General features: G+C 37.6%; 1 protein-coding gene across 2 annotated transcripts in view; it reads right to left on the bottom strand.

Annotated features, from left to right (window-relative positions):
* Nucleotides 1-2826: 2826 nt before the first annotated feature.
* MOSPD2 (motile sperm domain containing 2) overlaps nt 2827-23343 on the bottom strand; it is a 53131-nt gene continuing 32614 nt past the window's right edge. Inside the window, exons 8-15 of one of the 2 annotated variants that reach the window (XM_077888187.1) lie at nt 20541-20665; nt 17477-17653; nt 16717-16829; nt 14500-14596; nt 13595-13691; nt 13125-13254; nt 5937-6039; nt 2827-3758 (exon numbers count right to left, since the gene is read on the bottom strand). In XM_077888187.1, the coding sequence (XP_077744313.1) occupies nt 3717-3758; nt 5937-6039; nt 13125-13254; nt 13595-13691; nt 14500-14596; nt 16717-16829; nt 17477-17653; nt 20541-20665 (884 nt within the window). In that variant the 3' untranslated portion in view covers nt 2827-3716. Of the gene's footprint in view, nt 3759-3800; nt 5365-5936; nt 6040-13124; nt 13255-13594; nt 13692-14499; nt 14597-16716; nt 16830-17476; nt 17654-20540; nt 20666-23343 lie in introns of those variants that run through there. The other variant, XM_077888185.1, reaches the window with a different exon arrangement.

A 23343-nucleotide genomic window follows, 5' to 3' on the forward strand; every position in this document is an offset into this window, starting at 1 on the left:
TAATCAGTCACCTCTGAGCTCATCAGAAGGGAGATTGTCCTGGGTGGGCCTGACCTAATCAGGTCACCCCTTAACCGGGCCCTTCCTGAAAGAGATTGTAAGTGAGAACAGACATGTTGTGAACTGCCTATAGAGGAGGCCATTTAGCAAAGACCTGGGAGTAGCCTCGAGGGGGTGAGAGCGGTCCCCGGCTGATAGCCAGCAAGAACTTCAGGACCTTAGTCCTACAGTCTCAAGAAAAAGGATTTTGCCAGCAACCTGAAGGTACTTGGAAGTGGATCTTGATCCACTTGAGCCTCCAGGGAGATGCTGGCGGCTGACAGCATCATTGCAGTGTTGTAAGACCTTGAGCCAAGAGCCCAGCCCCACTGTGGTAGGTTCAACATGTGCAAACTGAGATAATTTGTGTGGTTTTTCAGGTGGTAGATTTGTGGTCATTTGTTACATGGGAACAGAACACTTAAATGCTCTGATTTTATTGAACACAAGACTCCTTGAGGTCACTGGACTGTGGCTGAGACAACTCTGAGCCACACAGCTAGTGGGTGCCCTTCTCTGGAGTGCTAGATACACCTCTCATAAGGCTGAGGGTGCCCGCCAAAACCCTCCATCCAAGTAAAGAGTACATCAATACATCAATCAACCCATAGGTTTCAAACCTTTCTCAAAGTATGGTCTGTAGCTTAAAATACCCAGAAACTTACTTTCCCAGCCAAGGGTCTTGAGGGGCAATTGTGTCTTTTCACCTCTGCTTCTCTTTAAGGACTTTGTCTTCTCTTTTCCTCTCCTGCCATTTGGTGAAGGTAAAGTTCTCAGACTGTCCTTTGGACATTTTAAATTATCACTCAGATTGGCCACTCTGGGTGATTGTAAAACAGATAAGCATTAGACTTGGGAGACGAGTTCAACTCTTGGCTCTGAAAGCAACCAGCCACATGACCTAGGGACAGAGAATTATTTCTCTGGCCCTTGGTTTCCTTAGGTGTAAAACACAAGACCTTATTCCATATTCCCAGACTGTTCAGGACAGAAGCACATGGAGCAACTGGCAGTCTGAAGGGCCACTCAAATTCTCCCTTCAGAAAGACTTGAAAATGTGCACCTATTTTGCCCCTATGGGTCGAGAAGTTCCTCTTCTTGCCAGTTGAACCAGTTGTCTCAAATACTTCCGCATATGTAGGAGATTAGTTTTATTTTGCATGGCAGGGGACACCAGCAGGGAGGAAGAGAATCTTTAGACATTACAGGGAGGTAATTTTACTCAATGGGAGGGCAAAATTATAAAGATGTGAAGGATCCTATGTGATATTTTAATTGAATTGTTACAAATTTAAGGGAAACTTATGGGTGGAGTATTGCAAGATCAATTGTGTGTGTGTGCATGTGCATGAGTGTGCATGTGTGGTGTTTTGAAAGAGTGTGGGTGCAATGGTAGAAGGAAACATCTGACCAAGTGTTCTTTGGAAGGGATACTCCTTCACAGGATTCAAGGCAGCCAGTCATCACTACCCTTCTAAAGTATGCCCCTTTCCCTGGGCACTAGAATTAAGAGTGGAGTAGTAAGAAGGCAAGGGTAGGAGTATAAAATAGGGGAAGTTTGGAGAACTGATGATTGACTTTGAGTGAGGTGGGATATTCAGTAAGATCAACCCAAGTGTGGAAAGTTCTAAAAAGCTGGGATGGAAGGTGGCAGGGGCAACAGCAGCAAAGCAAGGCCAGCCTCTGTATGGCTGCTTAAAGTGCATTATTTCCTCTCTCTCTCACAGTCGTCCTGCACAGCACTAGGAATCAGCCTCAGAGATGAGGAAACTGAGGCCCAAGGAGTTCAACTAACACTGCTGTCACACAGGTAGCAGGTGGTTCGGAGGGCAGCTGCATCCCACTGGCCTTACTACAGAGCCCTCACTCCTAACCACCTTTGCCTCCAATGGAATGGATGGGACAACATTCATTCTGTCTTTCCGGGGCAGGAAGAGAAGAGGAGCCCTATGCTTCCGGGGGCTGGTGGTGCCGTGACATCAGCGAACTTTGAGTTGTTGGTGCAAACTTAGGGGAGGAAGAGGAAGATGAGTGCGAAGGAACCAATCCTACCCTCGCTGGAACTTTCCCCACAGGAGCTTTTGTTTTCTAGAAAATTCTTTTAGGAAAGGGGGGCCCAGCCTCACAGTCCTAGGTAGACGTGGTGCTTCTTGGTAGACTATCATTTTGTCTTTGTAGCTCTATTCTGAGTTTCTCTTATCAATTTGTATTTCTCCTTCTTTCTCAGTTTAGAAGATGGACCTGTCCTGTTCCTTCTATTTTTATGGAGTGGTAGCTGCCCTGTGGGAGCTACCTTCCAGTGGTGGTGTAGGGGGGACTACACCAATAATCCTCAGGCCCCTTCCAACCACACCCACAGCCTGTGGGTGCTTTCCATGGGGACTTCCTTCCATGTACCCAGGAGCCGGGTAGGATGTTCTCTCCACAGCCTGCTTCCTGCTGGTACCTGGCAGGCTGGAAGGTATACTAGGTTTGAGGGGACTTTGGGCAATTCTCGGGAAGATTCCATGATGGAGCCTCCAGTCATGACAGTGAGTCTGGTGTTAAGTTTGGGGAAAACGGAGAGCTCCACTGAAGAGTAGCTAGACTCTGACTGGGGTTGAGGAGAAACGGGACACACGAAGGACAGGTTCACCTGATAAACACAATTGTAACTCTGGAAGCTTACAGCACTGTCCTTATAAAAATGCAAAGCAGGTCCAATAGAAATTAATGTGATCTTTGAAAGGTCAGAGTGTGCCTGAACATTGATTTTTTTAAGATGCTTTATCAATTAGAGACCAGAGGTTTTTCCTGATGATATTTATTTCATAAATGTAATTATTTTTCTAAAACATATTAAAATAGAAAACATGTACTTTTGATCAATTATACAAAGAAAATACCAATATAGTAATAAAAATACTGAAAATATATGAAAAGCACCAGAATATTAGAGAAATTACACTGGCAACAATTCTAGCAATATATTTTTTTTTGCAATTGTACAATAAAGTGCTATTAAATCCAGTCAAAATTAGTGGCAAGATATAAAACAGTTATGGTATTGTTATGAAATTTGAGGCTAGGTTTAACCGCAATTGCATTTTTAGGCTACTTTTCAGATCAACCTAATGCTATTCGATTAATATTTTCATGGAAAGTCTATTAATTTCCATCCTCAAGTGAAAACAATCTAAATCTAAATGTTGATCCTTGGTAATCTGGTCATGAACAGCTAATGACAAGATAAAAAATAATTATCAGAGTCCTCAAAGTAATAATCATACAAAGTGTGATGAAAGAAAATCAAAAGACAGTAAAATCAAATGTAAATATGTGATTAGTTAGGGCAAGAAAAAAGTTTAGATACCTTTGATTTTAGAGTTAGTTTGCAGTAATCTTGCATAGTCACATTTAATAGACACACAGACATTAACAAGATAGGTTATTAAAATCAAACTGGCCAGGTATCAGGGAAGAACAATTTGGCGAGTCAGTCATTTTCATAGGAAACATTAAAGGGACACTGTTAGGACTGCACACTTCAAATTCTGACCAATGATTTCCATTCGTTTGCCAGGGAACAAAAAAACAGACACAAATACTTTGGGATTAGAGAATATTAAAGCAGGGAATGTAACATATAAGGGGAGACCGCTGTGCACACACACACAGGGAGAGAGTACAGGTATTACTTAGGGTGTACTGAAGTCATTTTCACGTCTGGAGGTGGCAAACTGCAACAGAAAAACCCAAATTAAGACAAAGTATCAGACCAGTGTCCTTTTAAGGTTTTATTGCTAGGCCAATTTTGAAGGGACTCTATTGATCTCCTTCTTCACAACTCCATTCTGGAATCCTCAGCTGCTCCAGATGAAAGCCGCCAACACTACACTTCAGAATAAAAAATTCTCCAAGCATGGCTCAATCAAAACTCAACATTTATTTAACAGGCAGACTTGTTTTTCTTTCATATCCAGTAGATTTACACGTGAACCAACACGGACTGAAACTGGCTGTATAAATGAGAAAACAAACTCCTTTCATTCATCTCTGCCCCTGCAAGTCGTTATCATTTTAGGAGTTTTAGGGATCACCCTTGGGATTACTGAGACAAGGGCAGAGTGTCAAGCAAGTCAATTAGCCCTGGCCTGAAGGTGGTACACATGGATCATGAGTTCTACTTTTCACTCTGAAATAGAGACTTGACACTTGATTTTTGATTTTTTTTTCACGTTTATAGATACTCTAGCCTTTTGTCGAGTTTTCTTCTTGTGGCTAATTTTAACAAGGAATGGGAATGTAAATGCATCTCAAAACCAAACTCTTCAAAGAAATTTTAACTCTTTTCATTTAGAATAGAGTTCGGGTGAAGATGGTACAATGGGGGAGTAGGCCTTTCTGATAAATGAGACAGATGGATCTGTGTCCAGCCACAGTGAGCAATGTGAAACCATGTAAAAAAAGACTGGAAGGTGGGACCCGAAGGATTTTTCTTCTCCACGTCACTAACAGAATTCAAAGAAAACCCAACCAAGCATAGTTTCCCAAACTCTACCTAAATGTGAATGTTCATTAAAAAGTCCAAGATTAATAAAAGGCAGACTGTTAAGGAAGACAGATAAGAAACAAAGGCTAAAGGTGGTTTGGCATTAAATAGTTTTACATACCCAAAGAATATTGACTAGCATCTGGAAGTAATTCTCAAAATTACAAAGTCATGTTTACAGAAATTACTCTGTATAAGTATGTTTTTTTTCCAATATACATGTTCTATATACATAGTATAGAAAAGCTAGTAAGTTGGCTCAGCTATAATGATTTTGTCATTAAAAAAAAGCAGATAACGTTTTTTGGCTGCGAGAAAGCTTGTTACTTACACTTTTCAGCTACTGTATATATATATATACTTAAACTTGAAAAGTAGTCAAATCAAAAGGAAAAAATAAATTATATCTAAAGTATTAATTTACACACGGATATGTCTTGACATGGCTAACTACAGCTATAGTCTCTTATAATCCATTTCTCCAGTGTTTCCTTATGCTAACAGACTTTATTTTCAAGACATGGATTTGTTCCCAAGTGTTGCACATTTCCTTTCAGGAAGTACAGATGTGCGACACTTTTATAGTAGCATGAAGTCCTGGGTCTTTTTCCCACTAATGAATGAAAGAGCCATGTTTGCCACTGAATGCCACTTCTTTAACTGTACAACAAATAGAAGAAAGAGATGACAAAAGCAAGCAAGAGCATTGTTAACGAAAGCAGCAGCTGCTGGAACCAGATACAACGCTGAACTTGGTCTTCAAGCTTCCTATTGCTTTCTAGTAAACGATTGAGCTAAAGAGGGAGAAAAGGATGAAAGAGTCATATCAGTAAAACAGTACATGAATCATGTGAACAGTCCATAGGGATATTAGAAATCCAAACATTTCCAGGATGGGGTCCGTCTACCCTGAACAGCTGGGAGCTGGAAACGCGATGAGGGATCATATTTGTTTGGTGAGCAGACGTGCACCCACTTACTCTTGTTTCGGAAAGGTCTACTTTTCTAGTTGAGCAAGAGCAAAGCGATCACCTCCCGGAGGTACCGAAAGCAGCTATTCAGAAAGAGAGCCCCTCCATCTGTTTCAAACTGAAATGGTACCCCTTTCATGAGATCACATTCTTTGCTACTCCCGCAAAGCACCAGACCTTGCCCAAATTAAAATGGCCAGAGCTTTTACAAAGTTAATAGATCTCCAAAAGTCACTCACCACTTACCGATTCGGATTTGGCTTCCCTTCACAAAGAAAAGAGCATTTCTGTCATGTCTATGCCAAAGGACTTCCTTACATGAGCAGGGGAAAGTGGATTTCTGATATTGGTTAGCATGAACCACTTTGTTTTAGTTACGGAGAAAGAACACTTACCTGTAGATAAAGATCCTCACTGGTTTTATCAGACATGTTAAAACCACTGTCTTTTAATGTCAGGGTGGTTGGTTTACTGCTCTCAACAATATGGCATCTTAACCTATGAAAATCCAAAGGAAACAGAACTTCTTAACATTTTTAATGAACTTTTTTATAGAAGTGAACTATAAAATGAACCACAGAAGTTTATGTAACCAAGATGAGAGCACTCCTCCTTCTCCTCAGATACATGTAAGGTAGCAGCTCAGTGTGTATTTATCTTGGAAGGGGAGCAGAATTTGCCACCCCAAAATATGCCTCTCTGGCATAAGGATTATCTATGAGCTGGTTATTTATTTTTTTTGGTTATTTTTTTAAGAAACAGCAGACCTAAGAAAAGCTCTGAAAACCTTTACATTTAGAAGGGAAGGAAATGTCCATCTGTAAGGATGTCTTCCTCTCCGTACCAGGAAGAGGGGATGACAAAAGTCTCTGGTCCCTTCTCTGTTAAGAGTTCTTGATCTAGATCTGCTTACTGATCTTACCCTTGTTGACTGTAATTTTTCCTGCCTCCCTTACCCCCCAACATCTTGTCTTCAGCTGGAGATGGTGTTCAGCTGGAGGTGGTGTCTTGAGCCACTTTGGGGAGTTTCATTGTTTTCCTGGGTATCTCCTATGTATACAGGAGCTAGACATGTTATTAAACTTCTGCTTTGTTCCTATTAATCTGTCTTTTATTACGGGGGTGGGGGGTGCCTGCCAAGAACCTAGCAGGGTAGATGAGAAATGGTTTTTCCTCTCCTACATTTTGGGAACCTACGATGGGACCTGCTGAGATACTGTCCTCGCCTGGGAGCCTACAGACGGGATCCTGGAAAACTGGCAGAAGCTGGCAAAGGTAAGAACTTGTAGCAAAGTCCACTTTCCTGGATCTCACTCTAGTGCCAGGTCGAGAGAGAAAGGTAAAAATTTCACCTTGTCCCTTCCTTGCCAAATTTAGATTAGCAGAAGGAAATAGGTCAAATGAGGTCTTCCTTTCATCATGTTCTAGGTCTTGAGAGCTGGGCTTTGTGACCAGCAAGAATATTCTTTTTGGTCTCTGTCAGCTGGAGGATGCATGTGTCCATAGGCATCCAGCAGGTGGCTGACCAGGCTGGGGATATTGGAGGCACAAGGTGATAGGAGCATCCTCTTTGTCCAGTTGTGCCAGTTCTCAGGGCAGTTTGTCATTAGGGGCCCCAGTCGTGAGGGGTCTTTGTCATCTCAGCTTTTGTTGTCATTAGTGCTGGAAAAGTCCAATCCAGTAAGCACTTCCCTGATGCCATGGATTAGAGGGTCTTCAACTGTGTGGGAAACTAGAGATATCCTTTTCACCACACCATTCTTACCACTTGTGGCAATGGAGGTCTTTGCTTTCTTATGCCATCTCCCATGATCCTGTCAGGACTGCATCTTTTGCAACATCTTTGGGGATGCCTCTTGTGTCCATGGCTACACCATAAAAAGGCCTATTGGCTTGAGTCGCTATTGAGATTAATATAAGACCCTACTTGTCAATGTCAGATAATGGATCTTTTGAATGGAAAAGCTGCTATGTTTAAAAAATTTTGAGAGAGCTCTCATCCTAAACCATAGTCTTACTGGTATTTCTGGAAAGGCCAAATTGAAAGGAGAATATGAAGGAGTATGGCTGCTAGCCTGAGGGACTTCCTTAGCAAGATGAAATTATGAAATTCTTTGTACCTCCCTGCTCAGAAGATACGTAGCAAATTGAGAAAAGAGGTAAGAAAGATTAGTGGCCATTCATTCACCACTCACAGGGACTGTGACTTGCTGTTAATAAGGGTTGTTCTCTCTTCCCATCCATGATTATACTGTAGTTCTCAGACAAGCCACATGCCCCCTCCCACACACACACCGAGGAAAAACTCTTATCGGAAATGACCAGAATTTCTCCTAGGCCCTCTTAAAAATATTCAGGAAGTGGATCAACTGATGGCTGATGTTTGGGGGCTGCTAGAAGCAACAGTACAGCTCCCCACCCCGCCCATAAAGGCCTTTGTTGAATACTTTATAGAAACTTTTTAAAGGCATAGCGCATTAAAAACCCTGAAGCTTCAGAACACAGAAATCACTTCATTTCCATCTTAGTTGGAAATCTTCTACTGATATAGAGCAAATTGAAGAAAGTGTAGTTGCATAGGTGGTATCGATCCCTTGATACCATTCAGGCTGCGATGGAATTGAGTAATTAAAAGCAACTGTCTTTGACTTGCAAATCTTTACAAAACCAGAATAACAGCACTGGAAGCAATTCAAAAATCCACCTGACCTTACTAATCCTAAAACCTCCCCCAGTCATCTCAAAATACATGTAGGTATTGTAGAAGATCAGGATGCTGGACACAGAACCATCCTGTGCTTAAGAAAAAGAAGGAATACAGAAATAGTAATTCCTCTAGATATCTGATAATTGGCAAATACACCCCCAAAACTCCTTGAGACTTTCTCCGTGCCTTTGAGGTATAAATTTTCTACCCTATCTTCTCTAGGACTAGATAGCTAGCTCTTTGAAATACAAACTTCAGGGAAGTGATTCTCATCAGAAGGAAAAAAGGGAGTTATTTGGGAATTTGGCAAATGAAAACAAAAGTAGTAAAAAGCCTTCAGCCATCTGAGCAGGTAAACTAATTCCAACTGCCAGAGGTTTGTGTTACTGTACTTGATTCATGGCTGAAATTTTAGAGCTATAGTTGAAAGGTCTCCGTGTCTGCATGTTTGTATGTGTCTATATATATGTATGTTACAGATGTGTAATCTTTACCTCCAGATAGTATTACAAAAACTAATTTGTAAAAGCTCTCTCTGATTGGCTTAAAGAAAAATAAGTACTTACCAAATTAAGTATCCCTTAAACCTCTTAGAAATATAAAAACCGACCTAGGTGTCTTTCAAGTTCATGTGATATAGATTAATCCTAGGTAAAATAAAAGCTAAGTTTGTTGGTTCAATTAAAATAGGCATGTCTTCAAAGTTATCCATATTAGATATAATGCAGACATGCAACTTTTTTTTTCTACTGGAGTTTACTATTCAAGCAGTTCATGTTATCTTGGGTACAAAATGTGTCAGCATGAAAAAGAGCTTGGGAAGCCATCATGAGTATTCAAGCATAATTGTTGGAAACAAGTGATTTGGATAGATCGAGGTTGGATAAGAGTTTTCAGGTAAATTCAAATATAGTTAAAAACAGGGTTTCAAATCTCTTTGGTAACTTGAAGCTTTAGTTTTGCTGAGTTAATCTAGTCAGTGAATTTCCCATTTATGTCCACATAAGATAAAATACTGAAATGTTCATTACTGAACATAGGTTTATCTACTTTTGGCCTCTTACTACAGAACAACTAAAAATATTTAGTCTGTTAGTAAACATATTTTGTGCCACGGTGAAAAACTGTACTATGAGGAAGCCTATGCTTCTAGAAATTACGTATTGATAAATTTGCCAATCTACAGAATGCTGGTTTTAACTGACCACAACTGCTTGTTTATCACTTGGTTTTCACTAGAAATTACAGTTTCTAAGGGTTAAGAATTCTAATTCATATATGTAATTACTAGAAATAATAATGGAAACAACTAACTCTGTGTGCAAGAAAAGAAGGATGTGTTTTTGGCCCAGGAGAGGTATGAAGTATGCACACATATTTTCATTAAGAGGAATGGAGGTAATATTGTCTTAAAGTAAAGCTGGTTATTTCAGAATAGGGAGGAGAATAAAGGACCAAACCAAATGTCTCTTTCCAACTGTCTATATCCAAACAGAAAATTCCACTTTGTATTAGTCAACCGGGCTAAAATTGAATGAATTTGTTATAAGGGTTATAAAAAGAAGCTTCAATATCAATAGTGTACTTATATTAAACATTTCATCTGCTAAAAGGACAACCTTTTCTTGGACTATCAGTCAGCTACTGATAAGAGATGGTGAGAAAGTTTTTCTTTAGCTTTTAAGTAATCTGCCTCGAAAGCAAAGATGGTGCGTTTTATCAAAATAATTTCTCATGCTCCACGTTATCTTTATCATCAGGTCTTTGACTGCTTAGCTCTTTTAGTCTTCAGCAGACTATTTTCCTAAATCTTACAACTATGTAACTTTCTATATGTGCCTTTGATATTTTATTGTTACTATGGTTAAGTGGGTAATTAAGTATTATTTCATGATGATTTATGGTTCCATTTAGTCAAGTGTCTAAAACCTCTTGACATTTTTGACAAACCCCAACTCAAATTCTAAATAAAGTCTGTTTTGATCTTTAACTATCTCTGGAATTTTTCAGAGGGCCTCTGGAACATATCAAAAGATTTGTGCTCTCTTCTTATAAAGAGATATAAAACTAATTAGGCTTACTTGCTATGTTAAATTACATGGGAAGCATTGTCAAGTAATGCTAAACCTTCTTTGGATTATATTTGTATAGATAAGTGTTCCAGAAATTGTATAAAATTCCTAGAAATCTGTTATGTCCTGGTGTAATGTTCTAGTTCTTATCTTACAATGTTGTACGTCACAGAAATAACCAAATTTCCTTGTGAGAAGCATTACAATGAACTCTCATCAGATCTGTAACCAAGGCCATTTTTAAGTCTTTTTGTGTTTTACAGAAGCTATCATCCTTTTGCAAATGTGCTTCATCTTCAGAGATTCCTGGAAAGGACTCTGACAAGTACTCCAGAAAAAAGGTTTCTAATAACTTCCAGAACTAATAAAAAAAAGCAGCATTCAAGCAGACCAAGAATTAATGACCTGAGATTGAATGAACTGATGACTATACTTTTTATTGCTTGTTCTTTAATGTTTGGTTTTCCCAGATTTAAGGAAATCTTTTACTCTCTTCTCATAAGCTATCTATGACTGACAGCAATTTGGTAAACTATACCTTTGTAAGCAGAACTGAAACAATTTTTCTCCCTACCTGATTGCTCCAAAATTCAGAAACCCTTAGTATTTTTTCATGGAAAGAGGTTTTTTCTTTTGGCATAAGGATCTGTTCTCCTTGTAATAGGACACAATTGGAAGCATGGTTATATTATCAAGGCTTTGACTGGAATGTCATATTTGAAAAATGATGTGCATAAAGTCAGGTATGACCGGACAGCTATAAGGAACTAAGATTGACAAGCCTTAACCTGTATCTGCGTTCCTTCCTTCTTCCTGAGTAAAGCTGATCCCTGCTTCAGCTTTCTCAGGAATTTCACTATCAATGATTTACCTTGTATAGTTGGCTTCTCCCATTGAAAAACCTACACCAAACAATCCCTCTGTCAATACCACATTCTTCCTTCCTCCAAGCCAAACTTCTAGAATAGAACCTGGCTCCTGCCAACTGAAAATGCTCTATATGAGGTCAGTGATGACCTCCATGAGGTCACAAAGGGCTGCTACTCACACCTCACCCTTCATGACTGGCATGGCAGCACTTAGTACCACTGGTCTCTTCCTCTTTGTGAAACACTCTTTCCTAGACTTGGATGACACAGCTCACCTACTGGTTTCCCTTCTGAGTCCCTACCAGACTGTCCTCCTGTGGCCACTAAATACTCCTCCAGGCTGGGTCTTTTTCCCTCTCTTGCTGGGACAACTGAAATAAAGCTCGTCTTCCCAGGTCCACACCTGTCCTCTTCCCATGTGAACAAGCTTGCAAACAGTGATCTTGTCAAACGTGAATCAGGTCAGGTCGATGCTCTCCCACCGGTATTACCATGGTGACCAAGCTCCTCCTCTGGGCCCTGCCTGCCTCTCCAGCTTTCTTCTTACCCTGGATCCTTTCATCTCTGTGTTCCTTCTTTTAATTCCTTTTGAAGATTTAACTCAGCCACGACTGTTACAAGGTAGCTTCTCATTTATCGCTGGGGGGGGGGGGAGACAAAGAACTACCTACCTCCCAGGGTCATTTTAATGACAAAGTGAATAATTCAGGGTAAAGCACTTAGACCAGTGGGGGCTTGCAGCTAGCACTATTTGTGCTAAGTACTATCACTCTTTCACCTGTGTCTGCTTACAGCCTGTTTTCCATACAGCCCCCAGAGTAAGCCTTTAAAAAAAAAAGCCAAGTCACTTCCTCATTTTGCTTATCACCAATTAATAGTTTTTCTTCTCAAAATCAGAAGTCCTCACTATGGTAATCACCCGCCTTCCTACTGCCTCTTTGACCTTCTCTCTCATGTTGTCTCCACCCTTCCTTACTGGTTTCAAGCTACATTGACCTCCTTGCTGTTCCTTACACAGACCAAGCACACTCCTTTTCCATTTGTGGTTCCTGCTACCTAGAAAGCATTTTTTTCCAGTTATCTAAGTGGCTTACTTTCTCTTTCCCTTCAGGACGTACAAAAATGCCATCAGAGTGGCCATCCTTAACTACCCACCATTGAGAATCCTCAATCTAGGCACCATCGCCATTTTAAGCAAGATCATTCTTTGTCTTGGGGGGCTGTCCTTTCCACTGTGGGATGTTTAGCGGTGTCCCTAGTCTCTGATAGATGCCAGAGTACCCCATGGCCCAATTTTGATAATGAACAAGGTTTCCAGACATTGACAAGTGTACCCTGGGAGACAGAACTAGCACACTCCAAAATAAAACAACACAGACTTCTCCTTTCTCCTTTTCTATATATCTTTATATGCACATACATATTTGTTTATGGCTATATAGTTACAGGATTTTCCCCCTAATGTATCCCAGGTATTTTTCCATGAGAACAGGTAGATTTCCCACACTTTGGAATAGCTGCAAAGTACTCCTGCACAGACTCAAGTGCATTTGACTATTGCTTCACTGGTAATCACTAGGTTCTTTCCCATTTTTTACTAGTACAAACAATGCTGCAACATGCGCTTTCTAGTACACAAGGTGAGTGTTCCTGCAAAGGCAACTGCTGGGACAGATCCATGTTTGTAATTTTGACACATCCAGATTTTTGCACTGGCCTGTAAGCAAAGCTGCTACTAGCAACCTCCTTGAGGAAACTGCATATCTCATTCATCTGGGCACCCCGGAGCCCTGCAGAACTTGAGGCTCAGACTAGAAGCCTAAACGCCTGCCAAAATATAAGAAGGAAGACAGGCACCTCCCTAGTCCATGCAGGTAGATTCTCTCTCTCTCTCATTCCTCCCATCACATTTGAGTCTGTGAGTAGAAAGCATACCTATGCTCCATCACTTTGTTTCTTGGAACTTCTTTCCAGAACTGAGTCAATTCTGCGGGGCCCGTACCAGATGACTGTTCCATTTCTGCAGCCATTATCAGAAAACGGTCTTGGGCAGAGACTGTTAAACCTGCATTCCAAAAGGGTAACTTATATAAACAAGAACCTTTGCAAAGGGCTGGACATATGGTTTAAGGCATTATTCTAGAAAACAATGGAAAAAATATGGAACTACCTTAAAAAGGAAAAAGTTTTTCTAAAAAGGATTTTCTCAAAAATTCAATTTCAACTGGCATGAATCGAAACAATTTTATGTGTTAAACCATTTTTCCCATCTCATTTTTACACGAGAAAACAGATGCCTAGACTGCAGCGAGGTGACTTGTTGACACTAGTCCAGCTCTAATGACTCATTACCCAGCCCCAGGTACCCCAGCACCCTGCTCTGAGGCCATCAGGCCAGCACTCACCCCCGTGGGGAGACACAACTATATCAACTGAGGCTCCAGGGTCACAACTGCTGTTGCTTGGCTTGACTCTGTATTTTTCTGGAGCAGTTGTTCGCACCTGTTTTATAAATACAGTAGTCATCTAATAATAACATAATAAAAATGCTTCTTGGGGGTAAATAGCTTGAAAATGAGTTTTTAAAAATTAACAGTGATTAATAAAGTCAACAAAACAACCATGGTGGTTAGGCAGAGAACGTATTTTTCCCCATCAATAGGAGAATATTAATCTGTTTTAAAAAAATACTTGTAAGTCCAATTGTCACTTAGCCTTCCTTTTAAATAAATAAAATTATGAAATAGCCTGTCTGATAATTGCCTAAATTTAATAATACAAATTCAAAAAACTATATACAAAGGACAAATTATAATAGCATTCACAAATTAAAACACACTAGATATTCAAAGAATATCCAGAGCATCCTAGTGGTTAAATCTGAATTAAATAGATGATTTAAGAAAATAATACCTACAACATGGGGCAGTGGTAAACTGAGTGGTTAGGTTAGTATCCAATATAAACTATGTTCCAAGCTACATCATACAGTTTTTATTGTTTTATTTTTCACTGTTATTATGAATCATTTATATAATGACGAGTGATTTTCCTTGGGTTTTTATTTACAACCAACATTAAAGCCTGCCTATTATGGCTCATTAAAGATTGAAATACAGATCCCAGGGAAAACTGTCGATAAGCTATGCCATGTAGTCAAAAGTAGAAGGCAGTATAACGTGCCTAAAAATATCATAAATAAAACCACTGTGTAAGTTAAAAATTCTCAATCTTTTCATTAAGATATGTCTAAAATCACATCCCCTGTCAGATTTCCACGTAGGATTTATTGTATCTTTCAGATATTTACCTTAAATGCCACGACGTTTTTCGTTACATTTGTCAACACTATCAAAGTTTTCTTCTCTCCAGATTCTGTACTTCCAAAATACAGTTCTTCCGCTGGGCTAGGTGGTGACAAAAATATAAGGCATTTGTATTATTCAGAATAAATGACAATCTAATCATTAGCTGGAAGAAAAGTATTCAGTATTTTCTGCTCATTTGTATAAGGAGATTTCATCAAAAAAAGATTACAAAACAACTATCTTATATAATTTGTGTTTTAATCTTACAAATTCATTGCATGCTGTTTAAAAGTCCTATGGTTTTCCCCAAGAATCAAAAGCAAAACAGGAAAAGGGTAGGAGAGAGAATTAGGAAGATTCTGAATTAGCCTATCATCAGCACCATCTTGAGGTGCATTTAAACTCTTTGGAAGGTTATAGATAATCAAAACAAAGAAGAAACAGCTGCTTCAACTTTAATTACAAACAATTAGAATGGTGCATAATTTTATACACCAACAGAAAAGTAGAACTTAAAATGAAAGGTAGAGATGTACTAAAGTCAGAGTAATTCCTTACATAATTCCTTAATAATAAAGGAATATTAATATTAATAATTCCATATCTAATATGGAATACGAAAAACACAAAATTTGAGGTGGGAAATATCTGTCAAACAGTAAAATCAGTGAACCCAAAAATGCAAATTTTACTGGCCACTGTAGTACTTATGACATAAAAACTACAAGATGGAGGCAAAGTTTGCGTAGTTCAGTTACATTAGTCAAATTGTATCAGATGCCTCCAAACAATGGGCAGAACAGTGTTTTTGTTTTAGATAAAAAGATGAATGCTTCACATTGTCCTTCACTTTGAGAGTATATATATGTAGGTTTATTTTATATCAAGAATGGCTGCATATCAGAGACATTCATCTGGAGGACACAGATTTTTAAGGATGTGCTTTCCAGGGAGGGCTTTGCTCAACTTTGGACAAATTAGCATGGTTGCTGGCTTCCTTTTCAAACCCAATCTGAAATAGACCACAGAAAAGTGAAAGTGGTCATGAATCTCAGTACTGTTCTCAATACCCAGCACAAAAACCATGAAACATTCTGGGGAAACAGACGTTGGTTGGGTCCCTGTGCCTGTGTAGCAGGAGTGCTGCGACTTTTTCCTGGGGACAGAGTAAGGGAGTGGCAGAGCCAAACTGCAGCCCTAAAAGCCGCCCTACTCTACTCTGGCTTTCTCCCTAGCCAGCTCTTCCAGCCAACCCTCAACATCTATAAGCCAAGACCTATGGTTTTGACAGGCTTCCAATGAAAAAACAGTGCATCACTCCTAAACCAGTAAAGGGGAAAATGGCAAAGAAAAGCCACAACCAACAGAATATGTATGTATTATCCCCTGCCTCCAGCAGCCCCCATAAACACACACATACACACAGATGGTAGAAATAAATCCAAATATAACAGTAATCAAAATATATGTAAACAAACCAGTCTTATCAATTAGAATATCAGATTTTTTTTTTAGAATATCAGATTTTTAAAAAAGTCTGGCTGTATTGTTCTTAAGAGTCATACCTAAAACGGTTACACAGAAAGATTTCAAGTATGGGATGGAAAATGATACATTAGGTCACAACTAAATAAAGTTGGCATAGCAATATTAACGTAAGGCCATACAGATAGCCTTTACCAACGAAAAGCATCATTAGTGAGAAAGAGATCTTTACATAATGATAATTACAAACAACCCTAAATCTTAGATTGAGTAACCCAGAAACAAAAATAAACATGTGCTGAAATCTGGCTTTGGTAAAAAAAACAAAAAACAAACAAAAAAACCTATTTTTCTAGTTTAGCTTTTAGAAGTTCAAACTGATAAATGTTTAGTTCAATGTCTTTTCTGGCATCCTCAAACCTGAGCAAGTCAAACAGTATCAGTAAAATGAGGAAAATTTATGTCATTCAGATTAACTGTTAATATATGAATATTCACTTTTATTACCTGATATGAAATGAGGGCCCTTTAAACACATTTAATGGAATAAATAACAAAAAGGTAGCTACAATATCTATTATGACTGGAAGCCAAGGTGAGTCTTTGGATAACCTTTAATTTTTGTACTTCCACAGTTTGAAAAACAGTACAGAAGTTTTATTAATTTTGCAGTTCCTTCAAGATAATTGAGAGATTATAAAAGCATAGCCAACAAAATCCTCAACTATTGTTACCTGATGTGTAATAAGGGCCCTTTAAACACACTCAATGGTTTTTTGAAAGCTTTCATTTTGGAATCAACCTTTTCATTTTCTTCAGCTTTGGAAGTATGTTCAGTCACATTAATCTAAAAACCAAAAAAAAAAAAAAAAAAAAAAAAAAAAAAAGAAGAAGAGAAAGAAAAGATAAAGAAATTTAGTTTCATGCTGACAGCTGGGCAGTTCATTAGGTCAGAAAGCCAACATTATAGTAATTCAATCCAAATTATGATCTTTAACATATGTTTATCACACCTAAATTATATATTGAACATATATGAACATGATCATTAACAAAGATTTGAGTACATACTTAAATCAATCACTACAGAAAATATAACATGATCTCTCCCTTACAGTCTTTAAATTCGTTCTATATATTAATCCCTCTATCAAGCCCCTAATGACTTGTAAAAAGGTAACTGTTCTTTCATAACTGAAATAGAGGATGTAGATAAAAAGTTTTAACCTAATTTATTTTATCTCAGATAAACAATACTTTCACAAACAATTCCCTCAAAGTGCATTTTGCCTATTTTTACACAAATGCATGAAATAAGCCTTTTTATATAGCACAGTGACACTGTTGGTTAGCTAGTTCCATTCTTCTTCTTTTTATAGACAAAGATGTGGTAGGACAGCAAGTTCAGTGAATTGCTCAAAACTACCTAGCTAGTTATAGAACTGTGCACAGGCCACAGCTTGTGACTCAATTTCATTTTATTGTGAAAGTTACCTTTTTTAGAAGAGTTGTTTGTTCTTCATTAGAAACGGTTTCCAAGGTTTCTTTGCCATCACTTTCTATATCTTCTTTACTTGAAGCTTCATCCTCACTGGCAATAGGCCCATTTTCACACAAGGGTGTCTGGAAGTCATCATCTACTAGTGGTGGATAGCTATACTTAAAAGGATCCTAAGAGAAAGGAATTTTATAACAGCCTGCTAAGAGGTGGGTAGAGAAATAATTATGTAAGTAAAATTAAAACCCACTCTCCTGGCAAATAACAAACAAATAAAAAAACCCCAAAACAAAAAGAAATCCAAAACACACACAAAACCAAAACCCAGACTTAATTAGTGAAATTTTTAAAAAAGGAAGCATTTCAAAACACAAAGGGAAAGAGCAGTAAATGCAGTAAATGGTGTGGACAACTGGCTAGCCATCTGTAAAAGAACCAACTTGGATCTTTAGTTCATACTTTGCACCAAAAAGAATTTCAGATGGATAAAAACTTGGAAGTGTGTATTATTTCTTTTTAAAGTTCTTTTGTTTTTTTGTTTTTGTTTTTTTTTTTTAGTAATCGCCACCCTCACTGTGGGGCTCAAGCCCACAACCTTGAGAACAGTAGCACACTGTTCCGATGGAACTAGCTGGGTGCTCCAAAAGTGTATATTTTTAAAAAACCATATAAGCTTTTTTTTCTAAAAAAAAAAAAACAAAAAAAAAAACCTCCAGAACAACACATAGATGGATTAAAAAATAGAAGACAAAACACAAAACCTAAGTAGTGAAGATGTTTCTAATCATAGCACAAAACCTCACAGGCATAAAAATATTGGTAAAAATTGAGCACACTAAAATGAAACATTTCTGAATTGCAAAAAACAAAACCCAGCCATCAACCAACCAACCACAATGCCCTGCCAAGAAAATCCCTTAAAGAAAGTATTTTTTCTTTAAAGCCACAACTGGGAAAATCACATACCACATGTATCAGAAACAAGACAGCTTTTGTTAATATATAAAAATCAATATGAAAAGAATAACAACACAATAAAAAATGAAAGTACAATTCACAGAAAAAGAATAGACTACATTTTAAATCATAAAAAAATGCTCAACATCACTTACAATAACAGATGCAAATTAAAACCACAGTATTTTTCGTCCAAGGCTGGCAAAGATTACAAAAATGAGAGTATGTGGTGTTGGCATGGATGTGGTTCAAGTATTGCCACACATTATTGGGAAATGAACACAATCTCTTTAGAGGGAAACTGGCAACGGCTATTAAAATTTCAACTACAAATACCCGTTGACCTGATGGTTTTAACTTTAGGAGTTCATCCTCTACTTACACTGCTGCACTCATGTACCAAGATTTATTTACATGGATATTTACAGAATCACTATTAATAATGGCAAGACTAGGAAACAACTAATAGTTCCTCAAAAGAGAATGGATTAAGCACATTATGTCACATCCATATAATGGAATATTATGTAATGGTTTAAAAAATCAGGTAGACCTCTAAGAATCAGTATGGCATAACCTAACAAGAAACGATGTAGAAAAATCAGTATAACAACATATGTGGTACATGATCTACGTAGAAAAAAATAGAGTATCTCCAGGAGCGAAAACTTGGAAACAGTGACTGATGGCAGTGAGCAGTAACCTGGGTAGGGAGACATACTTTTCATCAAACTGTTGTACTTTTCAGTCTTTTGGTACTGTTTGCTTTAAAAAAAAAAAAGGTGTGTATGTATTATTTTGGGGAAAAGTTATGTTAAAGAATAGTAGTCCTACTACAATTCTGAGTACAGTCCTGAAAAAATATACCATTAATGACAGCGAAGGGAGATAATATTTTCTACCCCTAAAATAAAACTAATTTTTACTAGATGCCATTAATTTTAAGATATAACAATACTATGGGCAAATTATTAAACGCAAATCCGTCAAACAGCTCACTTAACTTGAGGTAGTACCTGAAATGAACCATACTGTGTTTTTCTAGGTTAAAATATAAAACTTCAAAATAGGAAAGTTGCAAACTTCAAATTAAAAATACTGGTTCAAATTTTTTCTAATGAAAGAAAACAAAAGAATATACCAAAACTTTTTATCTTGCTAGTCACTTGAATCTGGTTGAATACAATTTTGCCAGATGGACAGTACAGGAAGTAGGTTGTAAAAATGAAACAACTGAAATATTATCAATCAAGTTAACCCAAAGCATACCAAATCCATAGGTTTTCACAGTTTATTAGAAAAATCATTATCACAGTATGTTTCATTGTTATGTAGTATTAAAAATTTATTTTATTTTATTTTATTTTTTTGGTATTAAAAATTTAACGCATAACTTACTTATTCCTGGTCTCTTATTTGTAGTGAAACCATTTAAAAAAAACTTGATAATGTTATCCTTTAAAGTGAAAAGAATGTTCAACAGTAAACAAATGGAAGCAAAATAAGGCACATAAAAATCAGTAACTGATGGTTACAAATTAGATAATTGATGGTTCATCTCTAGATACAGAAATACTATGTAGCCACAAATAAGAGTAAAACAGTTTGTCCTGTTGATTAGGAATGATCTCTAAGACATGCTGTAAAGAAAAAAGCAGGGTGTATAATGGTGTGAAGATACACTACTTGTTTAAAAGAGATAGGAGGAGGAAGAGTTACATATATTTTTGCTTATGTGTCTTACATATGTACTGTAGTGCTTACATAGGCAATACAGATCCACGGAAATAAATATAAGAAATGGAATTGGGGAGACGAAGGGAGTGATTGGGATAGCGGACTTTTTACTGATTATTTGTTTCTGAATATTTATACTGAATACTTTTCAGCTTAGAACCATGTAAATATAGAACCTACTCAAAAATGAAATTTAACAACTTGAAAACATATAAAAATGTCTATAGTGGTGTTATTTTGGAATATCTATGATCTCTCTTTGGATGTTAAGATATTGCTTTTTCTTTTTTCCTTGAGTAAAGAATACAGCCTAATGTGCCATGATCCAATCTTATTTTAGAAACATATTCCAAGGACTATACTTACAGTTCCACCCATGTGGGGAGGCAGGTATTCTACGCTGACATAGTCTTGGACTTCATTTTTACTCGTAAACTTCAACAAACTCACTGCTTCTGGGCCAAGCCAGGATTTCACAATTTTGAAAGCAGCTGAGGAAAAAACAGTCACTTCATTAAATTCATTCTCTTTTGCAAGTAATTTATTGTATGTGCTAATGTAGGTCTTCTGAAATGGGTTTGGGCTAAACTGTTCATATATATCTTTCTGTGGTACGATAATTAACATTCACTAATTCCTATAGGCATTTACACTGTGACTATCTGTCATGGGTTTCAAATGTCCCATCAAGATTCAGGAAGATTAAATCACCTTGATGTGCATCAATAAACGTATCAAGGTTTTGGCTTCTGTACATATCTGTCAATGATCCCTACTACTAAGATTCCCAGACACAGAATCAAATAGCACTGTGGTTTGAGGAGGAGTCATTTTTCCTTACACTTCTGATAAACCTCCAACCTGAAAACCCTTCTCAAGTAGGAAGTCAAGAAGAGAAGAAAGTAGCCCTCCTCGTTGTGGGTTTGAGCTGGACTCAAACTTCATCCTAACCCCTAAACTTCTCTGCCTTTCTCCCAAGCCCTGCAGCTTATATAATTGTGAGGAATTTATTTATGGAATCTACAAGAATACACTGTTACCAAACACAGCTGTTTAGTAATTACAATCTTGTTCTTTCATGCTATTCCAATTTATACTTAATTTTTTAAACCTTGTTTCCATTCTGACATTCTAAATACATTTTAAAGAAATTAAGAGAGGAATCCTGCATTAAATTTGCAAAGGCATCAATGAAAAAAATCAGGAAATAAAACAGGATGATAAAAATTAAATAGTGGTTCAGAAAACTGCATTTTTACTTTGGCTAATTATGCTTGAATTTTACATAAGATTTACATTTTCATTAATTTCAATTTTAAAAGTCTGTGAGTTGACATGTTTGAAGCTATGCTACTTGAATTAACTAAAGTGCTAAATCTTATTTTTTATAACAGCTTTATTGAGATATAATTTACATACCATAAAATTCGCCCTTTTAAAGTATGCACATCAGAGGTTTTTAGTGTCTTCAGACAGTTGTATAACCATCACCACTATCTAATTTTAGAAGATGTTCATAGCAGCAAAAAGAAACCCCTACCTATAAGCAATCTCTCCTTATCCTCCCTACCCTATTCCCTGGCAACCACTAATCTACTTTCTGGATTTTTCTATTTTGGATATTACATATAAATGCCATTATACAGCCACGCTTTTTTTTTATTGGCTCTGTTCACTCAGTATGTTTTCAAGGGTCATCTATCATGTAGCATGTATCAGTATTTAATTCCTTTAAAAAAAAACCTTTTTATTTATTCATGACAGACACACACACAGAGAGGCAGAGACATAGAGAAGCAAACTCCTCACAGGGAGCCCGATGTAGGACTTGATCCCAGGACCCTGGGATCATGCCCTGAGCCAAAGGCAGATGTTCAACCACTGAGCTATCCAGGTGTCCCATTTAATTCCTTTTTATGGCTGAATAATTTTCCATTTTATGGATCTACAATGTTTATCCATTCATCAACTAACATTTGAGTGCTTTCCACTTATTTACTATTATGACCAGTACTGCTGTAAACATCTGTGTACAGGCTTTTGTGTAAGCATATGCTTTCAATTCTCTTGGGAACATACCTAGGAATGGAATTGTTGACTTATATGGTTATTCTATGTTTAACTTTTTGAGGAACTGCCAAACTGCTTTCCAGAGTGGCCATACCATTTTATATTCTCCCCAGTAATATATGAGGATTCTAATTTCTCCATATCCTCAACACTTGTTACTACCTTTCTTTATTTTAGCCATCCTAGTTGGTGTGAAGTAATATCTCATTTGGTGTTGACTTGTAGTTCTCTAATGACTAATGATGTTGAACATATTTTTATGTGTTTATTGCCCATCTGCATATCTTCTTTAGAAAAATGTCTATTCAAATCTTTTGCCCTTTTTAATTGGACCATTTGTCTTATTATTGTGCTGTAAAAGCTACTTATATATTCTAGTTGTAGGTCCCTTATCAGATGCATGATTTGTAAATACTTTATTCCATTCTAAGAGTTGTCTTTTCACCTTCTGGATGGTGTCCTTTGAAGTAGAAAGTTTAAATTTTAATGAAGTCCAATGTATCTATTCTTTTCTTTTGTTGCTTGTGCTTTTTGGTGTCCTATCTAAGAAACCACTGCCTAATACAAGGCCACCAAGATTTATTCCTATGGGTTTCTTCTGAGTTTCATAGTTCTAATTCTTACATTTAGGTCTCTGATCTATTTTGAACTTATTTTGGTATATTAAGGGAGGTAGAGGTCCAACTTTATTCTTTTGAATATGGATATTCAATTGTCCCAGTATCATTTATTAAAGAGACTGTTCTTTCTCAAGAGAGATCTTGGAAGACAGTGGCAGAGTAGGAGGACCCTAAGGCTTGCCTCATCCCACAAAGAGAACTAGATAATTATCAGATCATCCTAAATGCCCCAGAAATTGAAGACTGGCACAATAATCTCCACAGCTAAAAGTAGAGAAGAGGCTACACTGAAGAAGGTAGGAAGTGCAGAGACGTGGCTTGGGAGAGAAATGGACTGTGGCTGCTGCAGTGGGGAGGGAGCCTTGGTCATGGAGAAGGGCAAGAGATAGACTAGCACACAGGGGAGCACGTGGGGAAAACAAATCCCCATAGCAATTGGCTTGGAAAATAGGAGGGCCTGAATTTTGTGAGTTTTTGCA

This window comes from Canis aureus, chromosome X (assembly GCF_053574225.1).
Source record: "Canis aureus isolate CA01 chromosome X, VMU_Caureus_v.1.0, whole genome shotgun sequence".
In the NCBI taxonomy this organism is placed as follows: domain Eukaryota; kingdom Metazoa; phylum Chordata; class Mammalia; order Carnivora; family Canidae; genus Canis; species Canis aureus.